General features: G+C 34.1%; 2 protein-coding genes across 3 annotated transcripts; one reads left to right on the top strand and one right to left on the bottom strand.

Moving 5' to 3' along the window:
* Positions 1-12,256: 12,256 nt before the first annotated feature.
* LOC108740051 (F-box/LRR-repeat protein 4) lies at positions 12,257-15,841 on the bottom strand. Of its 2 annotated transcripts, XM_018474233.1 has the most exons (12): positions 15,538-15,841; positions 15,368-15,468; positions 15,117-15,305; positions 14,889-15,045; positions 13,980-14,036; positions 13,791-13,916; positions 13,615-13,739; positions 13,256-13,362; positions 13,031-13,189; positions 12,734-12,965; positions 12,482-12,677; positions 12,257-12,393 (listed from the first exon to the last, which is right to left on the bottom strand). In XM_018474233.1, exons 1-12 carry the CDS (start codon positions 15,757-15,759, stop codon positions 12,310-12,312), a joined length of 1,755 nt encoding a protein of 584 aa, XP_018329735.1. In that variant the 5' UTR covers positions 15,760-15,841; the 3' UTR covers positions 12,257-12,309. The 2 variants fall into 2 exon arrangements, with proteins under 2 accessions (XP_018329735.1, XP_025836274.1); XM_025980489.1 differs by lacking the exon at positions 13,980-14,036 and having other exon boundaries at positions 14,832-15,045.
* A 430-nt stretch (positions 15,842-16,271) lies between these two features.
* On the top strand, positions 16,272-18,563 carry LOC108740055 (facilitated trehalose transporter Tret1-2 homolog). The gene is made up of 2 exons (XM_018474237.1): positions 16,272-16,630; positions 17,200-18,563. The coding sequence occupies exons 1-2, from the start codon at positions 16,582-16,584 to the stop codon at positions 18,504-18,506; spliced, it is 1,356 nt and encodes a 451-aa protein (XP_018329739.1). The 5' UTR covers positions 16,272-16,581; the 3' UTR covers positions 18,507-18,563.
* Positions 18,564-20,838: the final 2,275 nt, after the last annotated feature.

The raw sequence follows: 20,838 nt of genomic DNA, 5'->3' as shown, positions 1-20,838 counted from the left end.
TATCTGACTTCCTAGGTATCTAAAATCAGCCACTTCTTCTAATTTTTCGTCTCCTATCTTTATATTCGCTCTTTCCCTACTTTTTCTTCCCTTGAATACCAGTATTTTAGTTTTACTTTTATTTATTTTCATACAGTACTGATCTGTTAGTACGGCTTGCATTTTATTTAAAGCTATCTCTAAATCCTTCTTGCTAGGAGCTAATACTGGTGAGTATCTATCCTTGCAGCTTTACTGTCTTTGATGATGTTGATCGCGTCTTCGATGTATAAATTAAAATGTAGCGGTGACAGTTTGCATCCCTGTCTGACTCCCTTCCTAATTTTTACTTCTGTACGTTGCAGTCCTAGCTCTATAACTGCCTGTTGCTCTTTATACAAACTAAGTATCACTCTTCTATTGCCAAATATTTTTTACAGGGAGGAGACGATCCTTTGAAGCAGTCTGTAAGCTTTTCAATTATAACAACTGATTATGTTCCCAGTGATGAAGATGTTCCTGAAGAATTTGCTGATCAAGATTAATGAATTCAATCTTTTATTAATCAGTGTTATTGTGTTTAAGTGAATTCTCTCATACGTTCGCTATTTCTTATTGTTAATTAAAAAAATTATGGCATTTGTTATATGTGTGGAAAAAAATTGTGATTACATTTATAACCAACAATACATTGAACTATTTCTGTTTGTCTTATTAGACTGATAACTCTTTTCGATTCTATTTCCTTCCCTTATTATAATGATTAATATGATTATGACCAATGTCACATAACGACAAAAACAAAGAGGTTTGGAAATATTCCCAATAGCTTCAGAGAACAGGTACCTTGTGTACTCCCTAATGGCAACTAAATTTTGTTAGCTCAAAATGAATAAATGATAATGGTTGCATTTTTTATACAATATAGGAAAGAGCGCGTACATGAGATTTGTAGATTTAGAAAATACTTTTGACACTATTAAATGGGATGAGATGTTAAATATACTTAAAAATGTAGGGTTGAGTTACAGAGAGAGAAGAGTGATATTTAGTTTGTATAAAGAGCAACAGGCAGTTGTAGAGCTGGAGCTGCAACGTAGAGAATAATATTAGGTAGGGAGTCAGACAGGGATGCACACTGTCACCGCTGCTTTTTAATCTATAAATCGAAGACGCGATCAACATCATTAAAGACAGTACAATTGTAGGGATAGATACACAGGGACAAAAGATTACTATGCTTAGAGTTGCAGATGATATAGCAGCATTAACATCTAGCAAGGAGGAGTTAGAGATAGCTTCAAATAAAATGGAAGCGGTACTGACAGATCAGTACTGTATGAAAATAAATAAAAGTAAAAAATAAATACTGGTATGCAAATGAAGAAAAAGTAGGCATGAAGGTCTAATCAGAGACATACTAGAGGCAGTAAGTAACAGCAGTTAAGAGGAGTAGAAGAAGGCATAGATTACATTACTGTTCGCAAATAGTTAAGAATGCGGGATGTTCTAGTTATAAGGAAATGCGAAGATTAGCTTAGGATTGAAAGGAGTGAAGGTGCGTGTCCTACCAGCCTTAGAACTAGCCACCTTATAATGATAATAGTAACTTTTTTTACAATACTTTTGGCACGATTCCACACTAAGCCTAATAAATGATGAAAAAATGACACTTTCAACTATCAAGAAGATTATTATGGCAATCAAAAACAAACAGAATGACGTAATCTGAGTGCCACGTGCGCCGTTTCCGAAACTTATCAGCATGGAAAATTTCGCGAACGATAAAGCCGACAACTGTCGCTAATAAACACCCTAGTGAGACATTTGGACCGGCGAAATGGGGTGCCACCCCCTGCTCAAGGTCTCAATATCCCACGTTCTCGTGACCAACTAGCCCCCTTACTCACTGATATACTATTTCATCGTAATTAACTGTATTCATAGCGCAGTTGATCCAAAAGAAAAATCAATAGATTTGAAATAAATCATTCGCCCATACCCTCATAAAGGAACGAACTTAGACATACAGGGTGAGAAACATTTCGGTAACAATTTAGAGAATTAATAACATACTTAGTTTTCAAATAATTCGAAGTGGTCTGTCTTCTGTCGAAACTGCCAGACGCGGATCGCGATTAAGCTAACGTGCTTATCACGTTGAGGTTGGCTACGCCAGGATTCGTTTTCAGCAAGTAGATATCCACACAAGTGGACCTTGTTGGAGCATACGTAATCCTAAAATGTAGCATCGTGCTACAGATGGCGTTCACTGCGCCATTTGTAATACTTAGTTTTGCTTTGTTAGTATTATCACAAGGTTTTTCGCTTTACAACTATGTAATTATATTATTATCTTACAAAATAATGCTGTATCTTTTACGATTATGCCGCGCATCATTGAACAACTGTCGGTCGTCGCAATCTTTTGTTAGCGGTAACGGTCCAGTGGTATCGACGGTCAGCTACCACGCAGGCGGTCCCGGCCTCTATGCTCGCCTTGAACTATAGCTTTTTTCTTAATTAATATTTTCGCTCATTTCCTTTTTAATTGCCTAGGATCATAAGATAGCCTTAAGAAAAGAAGTATCAGTTGTTGTTGACACAATTAGATCACGATGATTTACAGAGTGAATTAATAAATAATCAGTTAACACAAAAACGGCGGGACACATGTCTAGTATTTATCTAACAATATAGCCTTACAGGATTTTCTGACAGAGACCTCTACAGCCCTCCTTCATTACGTCTATCGAAATTAAGACAAGTGCTACCGTACACTGCATACTTTTTCAGAAGCAAGTACGTTCTAGGACGTAATTTTCGTTCGTGTGTAAAAAACAAAAGCGTGAAGGGTCTCTCCAAGATGCAGCGCCGCTATTGTAGAGTCCTACAAAGGGTTCGTGTTGAGGGGAGGCCACGTTCAAAACAAAGAACCACCACCCCTCTGCATCCAAACCCGGACATAAAATTATTCGTAGACACACACACACACAGTGAAAAACTAACAGCAGCAGGTACCTCACACGAATGAAAAAATAATGAAAAACAAAAAAAATATCGTATATGTAAACTGAATATATCATCAAAAGATTGCTTATGTTCACTTGTACGCTTCGACCCGTCTGACCTATGTAGGAAGGTTTACTAATATTATTTTCTAAATTAATTTTCAATTTTTTTTTTCACTATAATTTACCTCAAACTAATGAGAAGAAATTCTGTTGCTCGCGTCCTCGCCGTGAATCGAACCCAGGACTTTTAAATTTACGCACCAATACTCTCACTACTAAGCTATGAGAGGTAACAACAGCAACAACGATAGACAATACTTATTAAGTTTATTACACTAAATAAAATTTAACTAAATAGGTTTCAACAGATTAGTCTTACAGCATCGGAACGCCCGTTATCTACCAGGCCCCCCTAAACCCCGCTACATATATAATGTATGTCAAATATTATAAAAAATTTGCCAGTAACTAATGAAGCAAAACGTTGTATATTATTGTAGCAACAAACTTTTATTTTAAAAACAACATCTATTGGGATCAGTCAAATGGGAGGAGCCTAAAAACATGGCGCCGATTGGGGAAAATTTATCGTAGTTCCTATAGTGTACCGTGCAATTTCCAAGTTTTTAAATTACGATAAAATGATAAGTATTGACACAATATGTGATTGGGCTGCCACAAAGCCTCGGAAAGGAAATTTCGTTGAAGATGAGCGTGTTTTTAATGCCGGAAGCTAGCCTTCAAATTCCGTCAAGTTTACTGCCTACATTTTACAAACTTCGGATTTAAAAAGTGATTCATGTTATATAATTGGTGAGGTGATTCTGGGTGATTTAGGCAATATCATATCAATGACTTGCACGTACAAAGCCGATTTAAGAGAACGTTGCAAACACATTATTGCAACTTTGTTGTATTGCAGCAGGTAGGTTCTTAACCTCAAAATACTTATATCGTATCATTAGAATTGTGTTAAATCAATTACACAGGAATAAATAATTTCTCCCTTTATAATTTTAGTATGATTCTAGCTTTAAATATTAAGATTATGGCTGATGGTAAGTACTTCCTGAAATATAATCATAAGCATTAAAATGACGAGAACAAATTTTTATTCCGGAATTCACTTCTTTGATACCTACTGCTTTCATCCAAGCTTCTATTAGTTTACTTTTTTCTCTAATTTTCCGAATATATTTTTTACATATATAAAACGGTTATTTTTTATTGGAAAGTAGTTAATGTAGGTGAAGAGTGAAGATCTATGTCTGAAGTGCTATTGCAGCTTTTCACTGAACATATTAACTTTTTATTTGATTTAACTTTCGAAGAAAACTTCGTTGACTCCATCATAACAAAAATTTTTACTTTTTTATGTAAATTTTTCCCTCATTCGAGTTATAAATTTTGCCACCAGATGGTGTATGCCCATTTGACGGATCCCAATAAAAGCTCAAAAAAAAACAATTATCAAAAACAAAAGCACGCGGTACCGTGACTCAAATATTTGATTTATTTTAAAGATTCATTACAAATCTATATGTCACCCTCGTAACGAAAGAATGGGTGCAGGGTGCAGACTCATGTGCGCGCGTGTTCTTTACAATGTCATCTGGTTATACAAAAGAACTACCCCCTAACTCTTTTGCTTCTCCGACCCAGTGCATAGCAATTAATTTCCTATCAAAGAGGTTCCCCCATGGCGTTTCCGTCTGCAATAATAATTTTCATGTATGTACATTTTTCTATGCGTTCGTGCGCAAGGCGGACCAATTATTACTACTGAACCATCAGACGACTGCTTCAATCGAAATCAAAAGGAACTGAAGTACATTTCGAAATTAAAAAGAACGCGTAGTCAATAAATAATAGACACCGTGACGAAAAAAGTATCACTTTGATATATACAGACAGGTTTGTGTTTTGATGACCACAAACAAAAATTGAAATGATCGTGAATCTTTCTGTTTGAATAAATACACATTTATTATTACGAAATAAATAAATAAATAAATAAAAGTATAACTGTAGCTTTTTTATATATTTGACATCGCCCATGTACAACAACATTGAAAAAGACGTGATTTTGTTCATAAATCGTAAATTTAAATTATAAATAGAAGTGGTCCTAAGTGTGACCCCTGAGGTACGCCCGACGGTATGAACAAAGAATAGATTCGTGTGAAAGGTTTAGTAACGTCCGCGTATCATATCATTGACGATACAGAAGTAATTTCGCAAGTTAATTCGCTCATGTATATTATAAATAGAAGTGGTCCTAAGTGTAACTCCTGAGGTACGCCCGACAACGTGAGGAAAGAATAGTTATCTGTGAAAGGTTTAGTAACCTCCGCGTATCGTAACACGTGATTTTGCAAGTTTATTCGCTCACATATGTTATAAATAGAAGTGGTCCTAAGTATGACCCGTGAGGTACGCCCAACAATGTGAGGAAAGAATAGATTTGTGTAAAATGTTTAGTAACGTCCGCGTATCATAACCCTGATGATGCAGACGTAATTTTGCAAGTTAATTCGCTCGTGTATATTATAAATAGAAGTAGCCCTAGATGTAACCCCTGAGATATGCCCGATAATGCAGGAAAATAATCACATTTACAAATACAACTCGAGAAAATATTGTCAATGAGTAATTTGTAAAATGTATTCCAAATGTTACATACATGTTACACAAAAAGTAACTAGGTACTGCATTTTCTATCTATGTTCCCAACAAATCCAACTCTATTCCCGACGGCAGAAACAATTTTCCCGTTGTACTGTTAAAGACGGTTTATACGTAGGTATTTATCTGCATACGGCGTCGCCGGTGGTGCAAGGCGACGCGAGGCATCCCGACGCTGAGGGTAGATTTAAGACATCGTAAAAATCACCATACATGCACGACGAAGTAAGGCTTAACGAATGAAAAATTGCGTGAAAACACGCCTCCCGTCGGGAGGCAACAATGGGCCTTAGGGCAGACAATTCTGTTTGTCACATATGGCGTTCGCAGTCAATTTATTATTATATATTCGTCCGTTTTCAATATTCACTGTTAGAAATTTCATTTTCTGCACAAGGAAACTCTATGTTCTCATTGTTCTTTCTCGTAAATCACATCAATATGTAGACATAAAGGTATTTTTAGAAACAAATTTCAACCCATGATTTCGCTAATGGTATAAGACAACAGTAAACGTGAAATAAGGCATACATTTTCTCAATTGAACAATATAAATTAGGTTATGTTACGATGTGCCTAATATGGCGGACTTCAGCCACCATATTGTCACAGCAACAATAAAATCGATACAAGATAATAAAAATACGTTCTACTTACATTTGAGATTATCATGCTGCATTTCAAGGCACAAGTTGTACCCTTTTTGCGATCGGGTCCTGAAAATAATATAAATAAATTAGTAAATCTACGAATTAGAATTTATCAATTTTTAGATATTATTGTAAGATTTATTCGAACAAGTTAAAGCAGAAATATGGAGGAAGATAGAATTTGTTTAAAAGATATTTTAAAACTGTCATCAAAGACCTAAACATATTATATTATTATTGGCTGTTATATATTATCAACTAAAATCTAATTAAATCTGTTTTATAACTACAGTTGTATCTATGTGATTAAACTATTAAATATTTATATTCTAGATCTACTCCCGGCTTTTTGTACCATTTTTTGGTACCAGCTCCTAAAAATGACCATCATCTTTCGTTATTAATAACTCGCCTTAACTTCAAAATTTTTGATAAATTTTACAAATTATTATTGTTCGGTTTCGATGCCAAGAAATGTCCCTGAGAGTTTGAGAAATTTACAGTTTGTACAAATCTACCATTTATCTTATTATTCGCTCTCGAGTACCAAGAGAACGGGGCGTAAGGTGACTGCGACGACCAAGGAAGGGGGACGGTTAACCCCCAAATCGATTACCGTCTTAACAACGAAGAATAGTCCCACTTTTGTTTGTCTGATTTATAGCGAAGAACGTGAGAATATGCAATAAATTCAAATCCGCGATATTACACACAAGAACGGTCCTCAGGAAACGGAATTTATTAGAACATAAATTTTACCGATTAGGAAGGTAGCGAAACACAATAGCGAGCGTGTACCGGCCCGTCCTTCTTAACAATCTACAAAATAAAGATTTACTTTGACATTTACGAAATTCTCCCCAATTTTTTCTTATAACATCACTTATCCTTATCACATAAATATCCGTGCGCTTTATGACAAAAAACAGACAACTAGAAACATTGTTAAAACGAGTTCAATTGTTATCACGATTGCTAACATTTGAAAAAGTATTCGGCGCCAATATGTTTAGGATGACACGCACAACTGTCAAATCTTATACTGCCTATCATGCGTTCTAAAAATATCAGCATACGAAATGTTCTTCAATAAAATTATATTTTAGACAAAACAAACAATTATTTTTAAACCTAGAAAAAATAATTTCGTAAATTTGTCGTTTTAAGTATTTCTTTTTGTTTTTTCAAATAAAAGTTCTGCAGCACGAAACTATACGCATGGGTTTTCATACAAACCATCGCAATTATTTCTGTAATTCTTCTACTTTTTAACGATTCAATTGTTATCAGGATTGTTAGAATTTGAAAAACTATTCGGCGCCAATATGTTTAGGATGACACGTACAACTGTCAAATGTTATAGTGTCGATCATGCGTTCTGAAAATATCATCATGGGAAAAAAAAATAATTTTTACACCTAAAAAAATTAATTTCGTAAATTTGTTTTCTTAAGTATACCTTTCTGTTGTTTGAAATAAATGTTCTTCAGCAAGAAACTATACGCATGGGTTTTGACACAAACCATCGCAATTTATTTCTGTAATTCCCCTAGCTTTTAACGATTCAATTGTTATCAGGATTGTTAGAACTTAAGTATTTCTTTCTGTTGTTTGAAATAAAAGTTCTGCAACACAAAACTATACATATGGGTGTTGACACAAGCGATCTCAATAAATTTCGGTAATTCCCCTAGTTTTTAACGGTTAAAATTCTTGAGGTTGACGGTTCGTGAATTTTATATAAGTGTACGAGCATGGGACATATTTTTAGCAGAAAACCTGCATACTAAGGGGAGAGGGTGATAGCAAAGAAATGCAATTTGCAGTAAATAATATTTACGAGGCCGCATTCCCTTAAGTGTTTGTTACTTTAGTATCCTTAAAAAATTTTGAGTAACAAAAAAAAAACAGCAGACATCCAAATTTATGATGTAGGTACCAAAAATGGCACTGTGGATTTTCATCTACATTCTGTCACGTTTTCGTAATGATCTTAACAAAATTATTCCAAAACCATTAAAGCATAGAAAACAAATACGTCGAATATTGTGGTAATAACAACTTTTATTGTTGAATAACAAACCTACACATTAAGGTGATAATATATGGTAAAATAATTATTCGGAAACTTCATCCTATAAGAAATAAGCAGGAAGTAAGTAGAATCTTATGATGATAGTATTTTTTCAGTTCGAATTCAAATAAAACATTTTTAAAGTGAAATTAACAACAACAACAGTATGTCATTTTCATTGTAATACAATTGTTGTTTATGGATACACTAGAGGGCACTGCAAAATGAATTAATTTTTGTTTTAAATCGAAAAATAAACATTCAGAAACGATTGTCAGAGGTGATTGCTTAAGAATTTGACTTTCTATACTATTCAAGATTTGCAGAACGCAGATAACAAAACCACTTTCCAGCTAATACGACTGGGGAAGTACCAAACATATCCGGGGCTTACCAAGCCGGTTCTGTGCGTGAATTGGCAACATAGAAATCTGCTGAATAGCGTAGTACAATAGAAAATCTGCAGCTGCATGGATCGAGATTGTAAACATTGCCGATTATCAAAAAACGTCTAAGATAAACATAAACAATTTAATACTACACATAATGAAGCACTTCTCTGTCGAAACCACTGACAAAAATTAACTCGCACCTGAAAATCAGTTTCAAGTAAGGCTCGCTGCAAATGATAAGGATGCAACAAGCTTTTTTTTTTTTTTTTTAAATTCTCCACACTGTCATATGAGAGAAGCCAACGTTCCCTACTATTTGAACGCGATTTTTCGTTGTTGTACTGATTTACCAGGGCCGGAATTACTTAATTTTCATATTTTATACTACCTACCTACCCTATCACCCCCTGCAGACTCAGTACTTATTTCTGTCACACCCTGTATACCTAATGTTACTAGTCGCAAGTGAATATTAACACTAGTATTGTTTTTGCGTACAAGTCAGGTCGTTATCTGTTGAAAACGAAGGGAAATTTCAAAGTGACAACGTCTTAAAGCCGAGATAATTAACTGTAACCGTCTCCAGAGGGCGTTTTGTGTAATAAGAGAGGGCTTACCTACGCTGGTGGAAGCCCTGGGACACCAAACTTTCTCTAAACAATACCAGACATTTCTACTTATGATTCCAAGAGCTTACGTGCAAGATTATTAAGTTGCCAGAGTTGGACGGGAAAACGCTATTAAGAAGTCTTCCCTCAAACCCCACGGCTTTTCAACTTAACCATCCCTATGAAACTTACTAGAATAAAAACTCAATCCTTATACAACACACTTATACATACAAGTGCCTACATACATTCATTCAACAAAAAAAACAACTGCTCATAACAGACAATGGTAGGCAGACGTTAGTCCACAGTTTTATCATAGTTTCTGCTTTTCATTATTATCAAATAACCAAAAATATCGACCCTCCTGCTACAACATCATCATCGGGAGTTCTTCAAATCTATCTCTTCCTATTATCAGCAAATTTTTGTATTTCGCGAAAACTCGATACTGTTATATCGTCCAAAAATCTAAGTATGCCAATCTGTAAACGTGAACATCGTGTTAGCTATGACATTATGTTAGATGAACAATCTAAACCTCCCCTTATTGTATCTACATTTGATACGATATGCTATCCACGGCGCTAGAATCTAATATTAAAATTCATTATATTTAGTTAAACGAATGCCGCTAGTGATCGATACGACGCGGCGAGCGCCACCTTTCGTGCCGTCCCGAGAGTCAGAGCCGCGGCCAAAACACATAAAACGAACGAAAACTGAAAAACAAAAGGAACTTACGGGAAGTTTTCGGAAATATTCAAAAACGTTGCTGGACAGCATTAAGTAAGCGACCATTACCAACCAACGTGATATAGTCGATAATGGACAGTGTACGAATGAAAGGACGAAGCAGTGGTATATATAAATAATCAAATTTTAATATATAAATAATTGTGTGCAGTGCGTTTCGTATTAAATAAATACAAAGCCTATTTATTAAACAAATAAATGCTAAGTGGTAGGAATACCTACTGGAAAAATATAAGAAACTTTTGTTTTCGTTATTAAAGGACACATAATAGTGTTTTAAAAGGAAAGAGTGTACGGTTGCGAACGATGAGGGATCTTAATCTTGTCTGACAAGACACTTGCCTAGAAAAGGAAAGGGAACACAAGATAGAAAAGGAAGACGCTTCGAAAACCTTCACATTAATAACGATGAAGAAGTGCCATAGGGTCGACTCACGTACGGCTCCAGCTGATCCTCGAGATCTTAAGGAGATGAAAGTGCTGCTGAGGGAGATTCAAAGCCTACCAATACCGTAACTTTACTCATAAACGATCCTGTACAATTTATCACAAAGTATTATTACATACCACGACTAACCATCACAATACGGTGTGTTGCTTTGCTTTGTGTCCCTCTTTTTCACTTTGCTGTTAGTTTTCAACTTTAGAAAGTCTAAAAAGAAACAGATTGTCCACAGAAGAGCAACATAAACTATGATGTTAGCTGGAAAGTCTCAACTGTTTTTCGCATTAGAAACAAAAGCATTTGCTCGAATAATAAACGTTATAAAGAAGAAGAGAGAAAGTATTACAGGATGAATTGGTTTACAAAAAAGCGAACTTTTATAAGCATTGCGTTCCCTAACCGAAATATAAAAAACAGCCCCTTCCCTTATCGAAACTTAAAATACGACGAATTTTAAAATAAACTAGAAGTATTTGTTAGGTTTCATACATATAAATAATATTCTGGAATCGCTCAGAGATAAACAATTTATTTGCGTACACTATAGCACAAATAACTTAAATGATACTAAAATACAAAAAAGCACTTATACCAAACGTACAATTATCATTCACCGTAAAAAAGCGCACCTAAATTTTCGACCGCTAAAGTTATTATTAGTAACAGTAAAAATAGTAGAAAATACTCAAGAAAGTATGCAGAATCTAATGGTAATAACAGCTTTCTGGTCCGTCATCAAATAGAGTCCCTACCCCATTAATTGTTATAAAAACTGCTGAAAATGATAAATAATATTCTGGAATCGCTCAGAGATAAACAATTTATTTGCGTACACTATAGCACAAATAACTTAAATGATACTAAAATACAAAAAAGCACTTATACCAAACGTACAATTATCATTCACCGTAACAAAACGCACATTAATTTTCGACCGCTAAAATTATTATTAGTAACAGTAAAAATAGTAGAAAATACTCAAAAAAGTATGCAGAATCTAATGATAATAACAGGTTTCAGGTCCGTCATCAAATAGAGTCCCTACCCCATTAATTGTTATAAAAACTGCTGAAAATGGGTAAACATAAAAAAGCGCACCTAAACTTTCGACCGCTGAGAGTATTATTCGTAATAGTAAAAATAATAGAAAATACTCAAAAAAGTATGCAGAATCTAATGATAATAACAGGTTTCAGGTCCGTCATCAAATAGAGTCCCTACCCCATTAATTGTTATAAAAACTGCTGAAAATGGGTAAACATAAAAAAGCGCACCTAAATTTTCGACTGCTAAAATTATTATTCGTAATAATAAAAATAGTAGAAGATACTCAAAAAAGTATGCAGAATCTAATGATAATAACAGGTTTCAGGTCCGTCATCAAATAGAGTCCCTACCCCATTAATTGTTATAAAAACTGCTGAAAATGGGTAAACATAAAAAAGCGCACCTAAACTTTCGACCGCTGAGAGTATTATTCGTAATAGTAAAAATAATAGAAAATACTCAAAAAGGTATGCAGAATCTGATGGTGAAAACAACTTTCCGGAATCAAATAGAGTCTAAAAATGGGTAAATATAAATAAGCTGCACAATTCAATTTGGATTTAAATATTTATTAATCAATGAACAAATAATATAATTCCTTAATACTTAGGATATCTATGTATAATAGTAATAATTATTAATTTGCTAATTTGAAATAATTACAAATCCCAGTAATCAACCACAACGTATTCACAGCTTCGTTGGATAGTTACCTGAGGATACTGCTGACGCCACACAGCCACCTAAAGACCAAAATGAGTAAAATAAATATAATATTCTTAACTTACAACCCATAAAATTGTTCAAGCGTGATTATGAAATTAATGAGACCTGTTCCGAATTAATTGAATCGCAGAAACTGATTTCCAAAAGTTCTAATTTTGAAAGTGATGCAAGGATCCTTTCGACAATATCTTTAGAAATCGTTTTAACTCCAAGAAGATCCAGCTGCGTTAAATTCTTGCAAGATCTTATCACTGGTAACAGCAAATGATCATTTATTCCCCTCCAACCAGATATAATCAACCTTGAAAGCGATAAAACTATTATTTATTATCAATGACGCGAAATACATTTACAGACCTCCTCAAATCTTTACATCCATGTGCTATCCTTTCCAGGCAATCTCCAGGATCACTTAGTAACAAACACCAACCCAAATCGAGTTCTTTAAGTAAATTACACCTTGCCAAATTAGTGACCCCTACCGAAGTCAATGACTGGGTCTTCCAACTGCTCCATGTAATTAAATTTTTATTGTACTGTGAAGCCACTTTTGTAACTTGATCTAATCTTTCCAAATCAGAACAAAAATCTATAAAATCGAACAAAAGCAATGGAATTCTCTCATCGATTAGAATTAGGTCTATTATTATTTACCAATTATTAAATGTTTTAAATTAGGATTAGACTTTAAAATGTCTATTAATAGATCGTCTACAATATTTGAACTGTAGAGGTCGAGTGCTGTAAGTTTTTTTAAATTAGCAAGGGCGTTATATCGCCAAGAACAGCACTGAGCGTTTCTCAATCGTAAATCTGGAATAAGGGTATGTAATTATTACTGAACTAATAAAAAAATATGATTCAATATTAAAGAAGAACCTGTAATCTCTTGGCATTTCCCAATTTGTTCTAAAGATGTCATTTTTACAAAATCACAGTTACCAAGGGACAGATGAGTGAGGTAGGACCCGCATTTTTGCAAAAACCTAAAATTATCTTAAGCTTAAGCTAACTCAGTTTTTTCGACTGCTATTAATTTTTTCATAAATTAAAAACTACGATGACTAATGTAAAAAGTTGTGCAAAATCTAAATAAATATGCAATAAAATTTTAAATCCGACATTGAATACAAAAGTTACAATCATCTGACGTCGCCCACGTTTGCAAACCCTTGTATTCAATTTTATAATTAATTAGAACGTGTCTTAATTACATTTAGTTCTAATTTATCACTCACTCAACAAAAATTTCTTCACTGATCATATTATCATTTCCACACCAAGACAAGTCCAATTTTTTGAGTGTTTTACACCTGGCCATTAAATAAGACAATGTGTTACGATCAACTTTATGCCAATACCTCTACAAAATCACATTTACTTTCTATGTACTTCCCCTGCATAAATTATTTACTTTTAAACTTAATTCTCTGTACAATGAAGCATCTACAGAGGCCTCAAAAAATCTTTGATTTACTTGTGAACACCTGCACAGTGACCTTAAATCTAAATAGTGAAAAATGTGAACCAATACTTCATACTGAAAGAAAGGCAATTAAGTAATTGAAGCAAATCAAATTAGATCGCTTATAATATAATTTACCGGTAGACTTGAAAAATAATCAGTGTTCTCACAGATATCATTACAACTAGGTGGAATTTCTTTCAAAGTTTTCTTAGGTGCTTTCTGGTCCGTCATCAAATACAGTCCCTACCCCATTAATTGTTATAAAAACTGCTGAAAATGGGTAAACATAAAAAAGCATCATGCGTTCTGAAAATATCAATCATGGGAAAAAAAAATAATTTTTACACCTAAAAAAATTAATTTCGTAAATTTGTTTTCTTAAGTATACCTTTCTGTTGTTTGAAATAAATGTTCTTCAGCAAGAAACTATACGCATGGGTTTTGACACAAACCATCGGAATTTATTTCTGTAATTCCCCTAGCTTTTAACGATTCAATTGTTATCAGGATTGTTAGAACTTGAAAAACTATTCGGCGCCAATATGTTTAGGATGACACTTACAACTGTCAAATGTTATAGTGTCTATCATGCGTTCTGAAAATATCATCATGGGAAAAAAAATAATTTTTACACTTAAAAAAATTAATTTCGTCAATTTGTTTTCTTAAGTATAACTTTCTGATGTTTGAAATAAATGTTCTTCAGCAAGAAACTATACGCATGGGTTTTGACACAAACCATAAGTATAGTTTAGATTATAATCAATAAAGTCGATTAATGCCGGAAAAGGTACTGTATCTGCTCTAAATCAAAAGATACTGTACCTGGGCTAACCTAACGGTCTACATACTGTCCTACAGTGCTATTGTAGAGCTGTTCACTAAATTTGCTTACAATCTGAAAGGTCTACTGTTAAAATATTTCNGAAAGAAAGGCAATTAAGTAATTGAAGCAAATCAAATTAGATCGCTTATAATATAATTTACCGGTAGACTTGAAAAATAATCAGTGTTCTCACAGATATCATTACAACTAGGTGGAATTTCTTTCAAAGTTTTCTTAGGTGAAATTGAATTCAATAAATCTTTGGTAATTATACTACTCTGGAGGGCTGACTTTGGCCTGTATCCTGCCAGAAGTATAGCATCCAATGACGTATGATACTTCAATAAACTTTGGTTTAATTCTATTCGTACTTCACTAAAAGTACAAATATCAATCAATTTATATTTTTAGATCTTATAAAATTACAGAAACATCCACAAACTCACTTGATAGTATTTGGAATTTTTTTAATTTTAACAGTAAATTTTCTTGAGGTTTGAGTACAAAGCTGAGGTGGTCCCTCCCATAACAACTTCCAAGAGTTTCCGGTCATCCTACCCCACAATCTAACCACTGCCCCTGGATTATATGTTTCATAAATGATAATCAAATCTGGAAAAACTGGATATTCAAACCTGTAAATAATTACAACTTAATTCTTCATGTCAATATCAGTCTCCAAACTTGAACTGCTCACTTCACTGACACATAATCTTCCGCAATTACAGGATCGGCATCCTGTGGCATATAATGCGCCTGAGTGGCCTCACTTTTGTGCCACCATTTCCCGTAAGACCTCTTCAATAAAAAAAAAATGCTACAGCTTGGTTTTAACTTTAATTACATTAAGTTCTGCTTCGTACTTACGAGCATATATGTCTCAGGAAAATCACCGTAATCTGGGAACTTAGATGGCTTCCCAATTAAATTTTCTGGTGCATAAGATATGCTCATATTACTGTTGTATTTGGATGTATAACCTAAAATTGATTCGGCAAACTGTTCCAAATACACCATGTTTTTGTAAAGGACTGATGAAACAGACTCTGCCACGGCACTATCATCAGAAACACTTTTAGTTTCCTTCATTTTATCTTTTAAAATATCAAAATTTAAATATATTATTCTGACAAGTCAGCTGATTTTTATTAGGGTTATGATGGAAACCACCATAGATATTTATAAGCAGACTATAGATAACTGCAAGAAACCATTGGCGTAACGTAAGGGGTAAACGAGGCCGAGTTAATTTTCTATTAGCATTAGCAATTTTTATTAACACTGTACCTTACCTTAAAAATAAATAATAACGTAACATCTAGATTGTGAAGCACAACAATTATTTAAAATTGTTAAAAAACTTTTGAAACAGCAAGAAAAACTTTGCACATGTTTAAAACTTTTTTTTATATTTATGTATCTAATGTTATTTGTGTATTGTGTAGGGTATATCAATATATATGTAAATATAGGACTTTAAAATGATTGCATACCGTTATTTTTACTGACCTATTATCTACAGTGCAGTTCTCTTTTAGCGTTTTGCACTCGACAGAAAAATACTACTTATCTACTTCTATTTATAAAATAAAACTTTTATATGCTCCATGTGTATGGTATAGTTTGGGTAATTAATAATGCAACATGCGATTACGTACTTACTGCATTTCTTTCGTTGTATTAGCATGAAATGATTAAGTAACTAGAGAAAACGGGCATTGTTTTAAGCATAGAAAATACGAACACATTTAAACAGAAAAATTTATCATTAAACAAATGTTAAATTTACACTAAAAATTTTACACGAAACCTGCCAGCTTTTGTTTAAATGTAGTCTATGATTTGTAGTGAACATGGGTGCCTAAAAGAATTAATAATTTTGCATTATATTACGTGAAATAATTCGTGAAAATGCAGAAACTTCCTTTGAAACGAAAAATCAAACAGTTTGTAGCTACTGGTGAGTATTGAAAACAATATTTCTGAATACAATTGTAATTTTATTTATTATGCATTACGTATTCTCCTTATTAAGTTACGTGTCAATTAAACAAAAAGGTAGACGCTAAATGCACTGTCTTTGAAATTTGCTTTCCTCGTTTTCATTCAAATATGTTATAAGTACCTAGTTCTTTGTATTTTTAAATACAGTTATAAAATTCAATCTAGTGAGTAATTTACTGACTTACTATTTAAAAAAATTAAAGTTTGGGTTCACATCTGGCAAAATTTTGATTAGTTAAAATTGCAATAGATATTATATAATATCTGGGATAATGAAATTAATCTAAACCAACATTTGTACTTGCTTATGTATTTAAATTCAACGCACCAGTCTTCAAATAAAATTCAAAAACGGGACTTTACAGAAATATTACAAGTACTGCCATCTAGAGATAGGATGATGAAAGAAACAATAAAGAAATCTATAAAAAGGCACAATTTCTAAGTATTTCAATCAGAGATTCAAATAGATACTAAGACTTTCAAAACATAATTGCCTTTTTTCCTTTGTTTCGTCAATTTTAGTTTGCATTGGGGGAATATCCCTAGGAATATCATTAGCTTGGACCTCTCCGGTGCTTCCCCAACTGGAACAACCTAACAGTTCCCCAATCAAGATAACAATTGAGGAATCGTCCTGGATTGGCGCAACGTTGGCGTTTGGTGCCTTAGTGACCGCGATTCCCGCGGGTTATTTAGCCGATTGTTTCGGTCGAAAAACGTGCGTACTCCTCCTGGTAATCCCGGTCATCATTTTCACCATTTTAGTAACTTTAGCTACCAATGTTTATTACATATATGTGGCGAGAATATTTTCCGGGATGGCCACAGGAGGAGTATCAGTGGTTGCCCCCATGTATATAGGGGAGATTTCCGATATTCAACTCCGGGGTGTTCTGGGAACATTTTTCGAAATGCTTATCTATGTTGGAATACTGATAACTGCGGTTCTAGGAGCTTACATACCCTACAAATCGCTAACGATATCACTAGGGTGCATATCTTTAGCGTTAGGTGTAGGATTCCTGTTCTTCCCCGAAAGCCCCACCTATTTGTTACTGAAGAAAAACAGAGGAAAAGCGGAAAAGTCGTTAAAGTTTTATAGAGGAAATGACGCGGATGTTTCAAGAGAACTGGACTCCATCCAAGAGGAAATTGAACAAATGCAAGCAAAAGAAAAGACAAAACTTTGTGATGTGATAACTTCAAAATCGTCATTGAGAGCGTTGATAGCATGCGTGGGACTTACAGTTTTCCAACAGTTGTGTGCAGTCGATGCACTAACATTTTATTGTGTAGCCGTTTTTCAAGCTACTGCTGTTTCATTGGACGCTTATACGTGTGCGATCATTGTTACCGTTACTCAATCGTTTTCGTCATTATTTGTCGTTTTTGTGATTGAAAAATTAAACAGAAAAACTTTTCTGTACATATCAGCAGGCGGTACCGGAGTGACCTTGGCTGCCATGGGTCTTTACTTCAATCTGAAAGATTTTGGTTACGTTTTGAATTGGTTACCATTGGGCTCAATGATTCTGTTTTACGTATTTTTTGCGTTGGGCATGGGACCGATCCCATGGTTGGTGAATAGCGAGTTGTTTTCGTCGGAAATTAAAGGCGTTGCAAACGGGATAACTATCGCTTCTAATTGGCTAATGCTATTTGTCGTTACGAAACTATTTCCGCTTCTGATGGAATTTAATCCGTTCTGTACTTTTTATGTTTTTGCAATTTTCATGATCCTCTGTTTAGTGTTTATTAAATTTTGCGTGCCCGAAACAAAAGGAAAAAGCTTACAACAGATTCAAGAAGAATTAAGAACTGAAAGCTAACAACGCAATTAGAAAATATAATTAATACATATATATTATAGATGAATTTGTATTATTTTTCAGTCATTTTATATTTAAAAAATAAAAAGTATCTTTAGAAAACTTAATTTGCCCTTTTATTTCGAAATTATGCCAAGCCTGTTTGAAAACACTGAAAGAAGAGTACACCACCGCATTCTTCTTGAAATTTTAAGGAATATTTTCCTTTTCCGTTTTCCGATACGACCCTTAGTTTTCGAGTAATCGACAATTGAAGATTATAGTGCGCCTACTTCGCTGCAAGTTGCAAGTTGATATGACTGGCGCTGCAAGTAGACGCTACCCGCACTGCAACTGTTCACTACTTGCAGCAAGGGGAGCGCATTGCGATTGATCAGCAGTCTTAATTTTCAATCACCAATAACTCGCTTATCAAGCATCCAATCAAAAAAATCAGCAGGTAAAAGGTGCCGTTAAAATTCCATAAAGAATCAAATGGTGTACTTTTTTCTAACGAAATTTGCTACAAAAAGAGTAAATGGTAAAAAACGTTATTGATCCGATGTATCTACCACCAAAAATTCGTATTGAGCTGAAGTAAAACAATAAATAAAGCAAAAGAAACGAATTCCGTCCTTATTTCCTTGTTAATTGTTATGACCTTTTAATAGAATTATTATTATTTGTAGGAATACTCTGTTCTTAATTCATTGCAAATATTTATTTGTACTGTATATGTAAATTTACCTTTAATTTTGTTAAAACACGTTTAAATCTTTCAAAGTTCGTAGTTATAAAAGAAGAAAATAATAAGCAATTACAATTTTGAATGGCATTGTAAATCGCAATCAGATCCATTCAAATGTACCGTGTAAACTAACTTACAATAACTACCAGTGTTATCACGGTCGTTGATAGTCAGCAAATTAATTAAAAAGAAAGTGGCACCGATCGTAAAACAAAGCTAGCACACCGAAAAAAAAAACACTTTCAAAAGTGTTGTACATACATTTATACCAGAAAATTACAACCAATTTAAAATAAAAAAAGTCTACTGAAACAATATGTTGCAGGTAAGATATAAATTACTGCTTTGTTATAATAAAAATAATGTAATCAAACTATTATAAAGATATTGAAAACGTTCAACTATTTGTGGGTCAGATTAGGAAGGCGAAATGCGTAGTAAATCTTGCACGTTAACACCATTCATCTGTGTGTCATACGTACTCTAAACATTTCATCATCATCATCATCATCATAAGGTCATCAGTCCCAAGACTGGTTGGACACGTACCTCCACCCTTTCCTATCCTGAGCTAATCTTCGCATTTCCCTAAAACTAGAACAACCCACATCCTTAACTATTTGCGAACAGTAATCTAATCTAGGTCTACCTCTACCACTCCTAACTCCTGTTTCTGCCTCTAATATGTCTCTGACTAGACCTTCATGCCTAAGAAGGTTTCCTACCAACCTATCTCGCCTATTTTTTATTGACTTCCATAGAGTCCTCTGTTCTCCTATTCTTTCCAATACCTCTTCATTTCTAACCTTTTCTACCCACGATATCCTCATCATCCGCCTATAACACCACATTTCGAACGCTTCTAACCTTTTCATTTCCGCCGCTCCCACTGTCCAGGTTTCGCACCCGTACAACGCCGTGCTCCAAACATACACCTTTAACAACCTTTTTCGAATTTCTAAATTAACCGTTCGCGAGCATGAAGTGACTTCTTTTTATTAAAGGCGACACGACCCTGCGCTATCCTCTACTTTATATCCCTGCTACTCCTTCCATCCTCACTTATCTGACTTCCTAGGTATCTAAAATCAGCCACTCCTTCTAATTTTTCGTCTCCTATCTTTAGATTCGCTCTTTCCCTACTTTTTCTTCCCTTGCATATCAGTATTTTAGTTTTACTTTTATTTATTTTCATACTGTACTGATCTGTCAATACCGCTTCCATTTTATTTGAAGCTATCTCTGAACATTTATCAACCCAAAATTAAATTGATATTCAATAGCCATAGAAAAGGCCAAGTTTGTCCAATAAATGTAGAGAAAAGGGTAGCGCAATAATTATTTCAGGCTAGTGGTTTACTATGGACTTCGCCTTTTTAATTTGCCTCAACAAATGCCTCTCTCCGATACTGTAAATACTATTTGACATTTGTTCATTTTAGGAAACTGCTAATTTATTTCTGTAATCTCGCAGTTAAACAATGGGGGCAACTCCAAAAACAATAATTGACTCAATTAGCTACAACTTTTGGAGCTGCACTGTTCGCAGTCCCATCTGGTTATTTAGCAGACTATTCCAAGAGAAAAAATTTTAGAGATATTATT

This window comes from Agrilus planipennis, unplaced genomic scaffold, assembly GCF_000699045.2.
Source record: "Agrilus planipennis isolate EAB-ADULT unplaced genomic scaffold, Apla_2.0 scaffold263, whole genome shotgun sequence".
Lineage (NCBI taxonomy): Eukaryota > Metazoa > Arthropoda > Insecta > Coleoptera > Buprestidae > Agrilus > Agrilus planipennis.
Note: the sequence above shows the minus strand (reverse complement) of the source record. Positions and strands in the feature narration are given on the sequence as shown.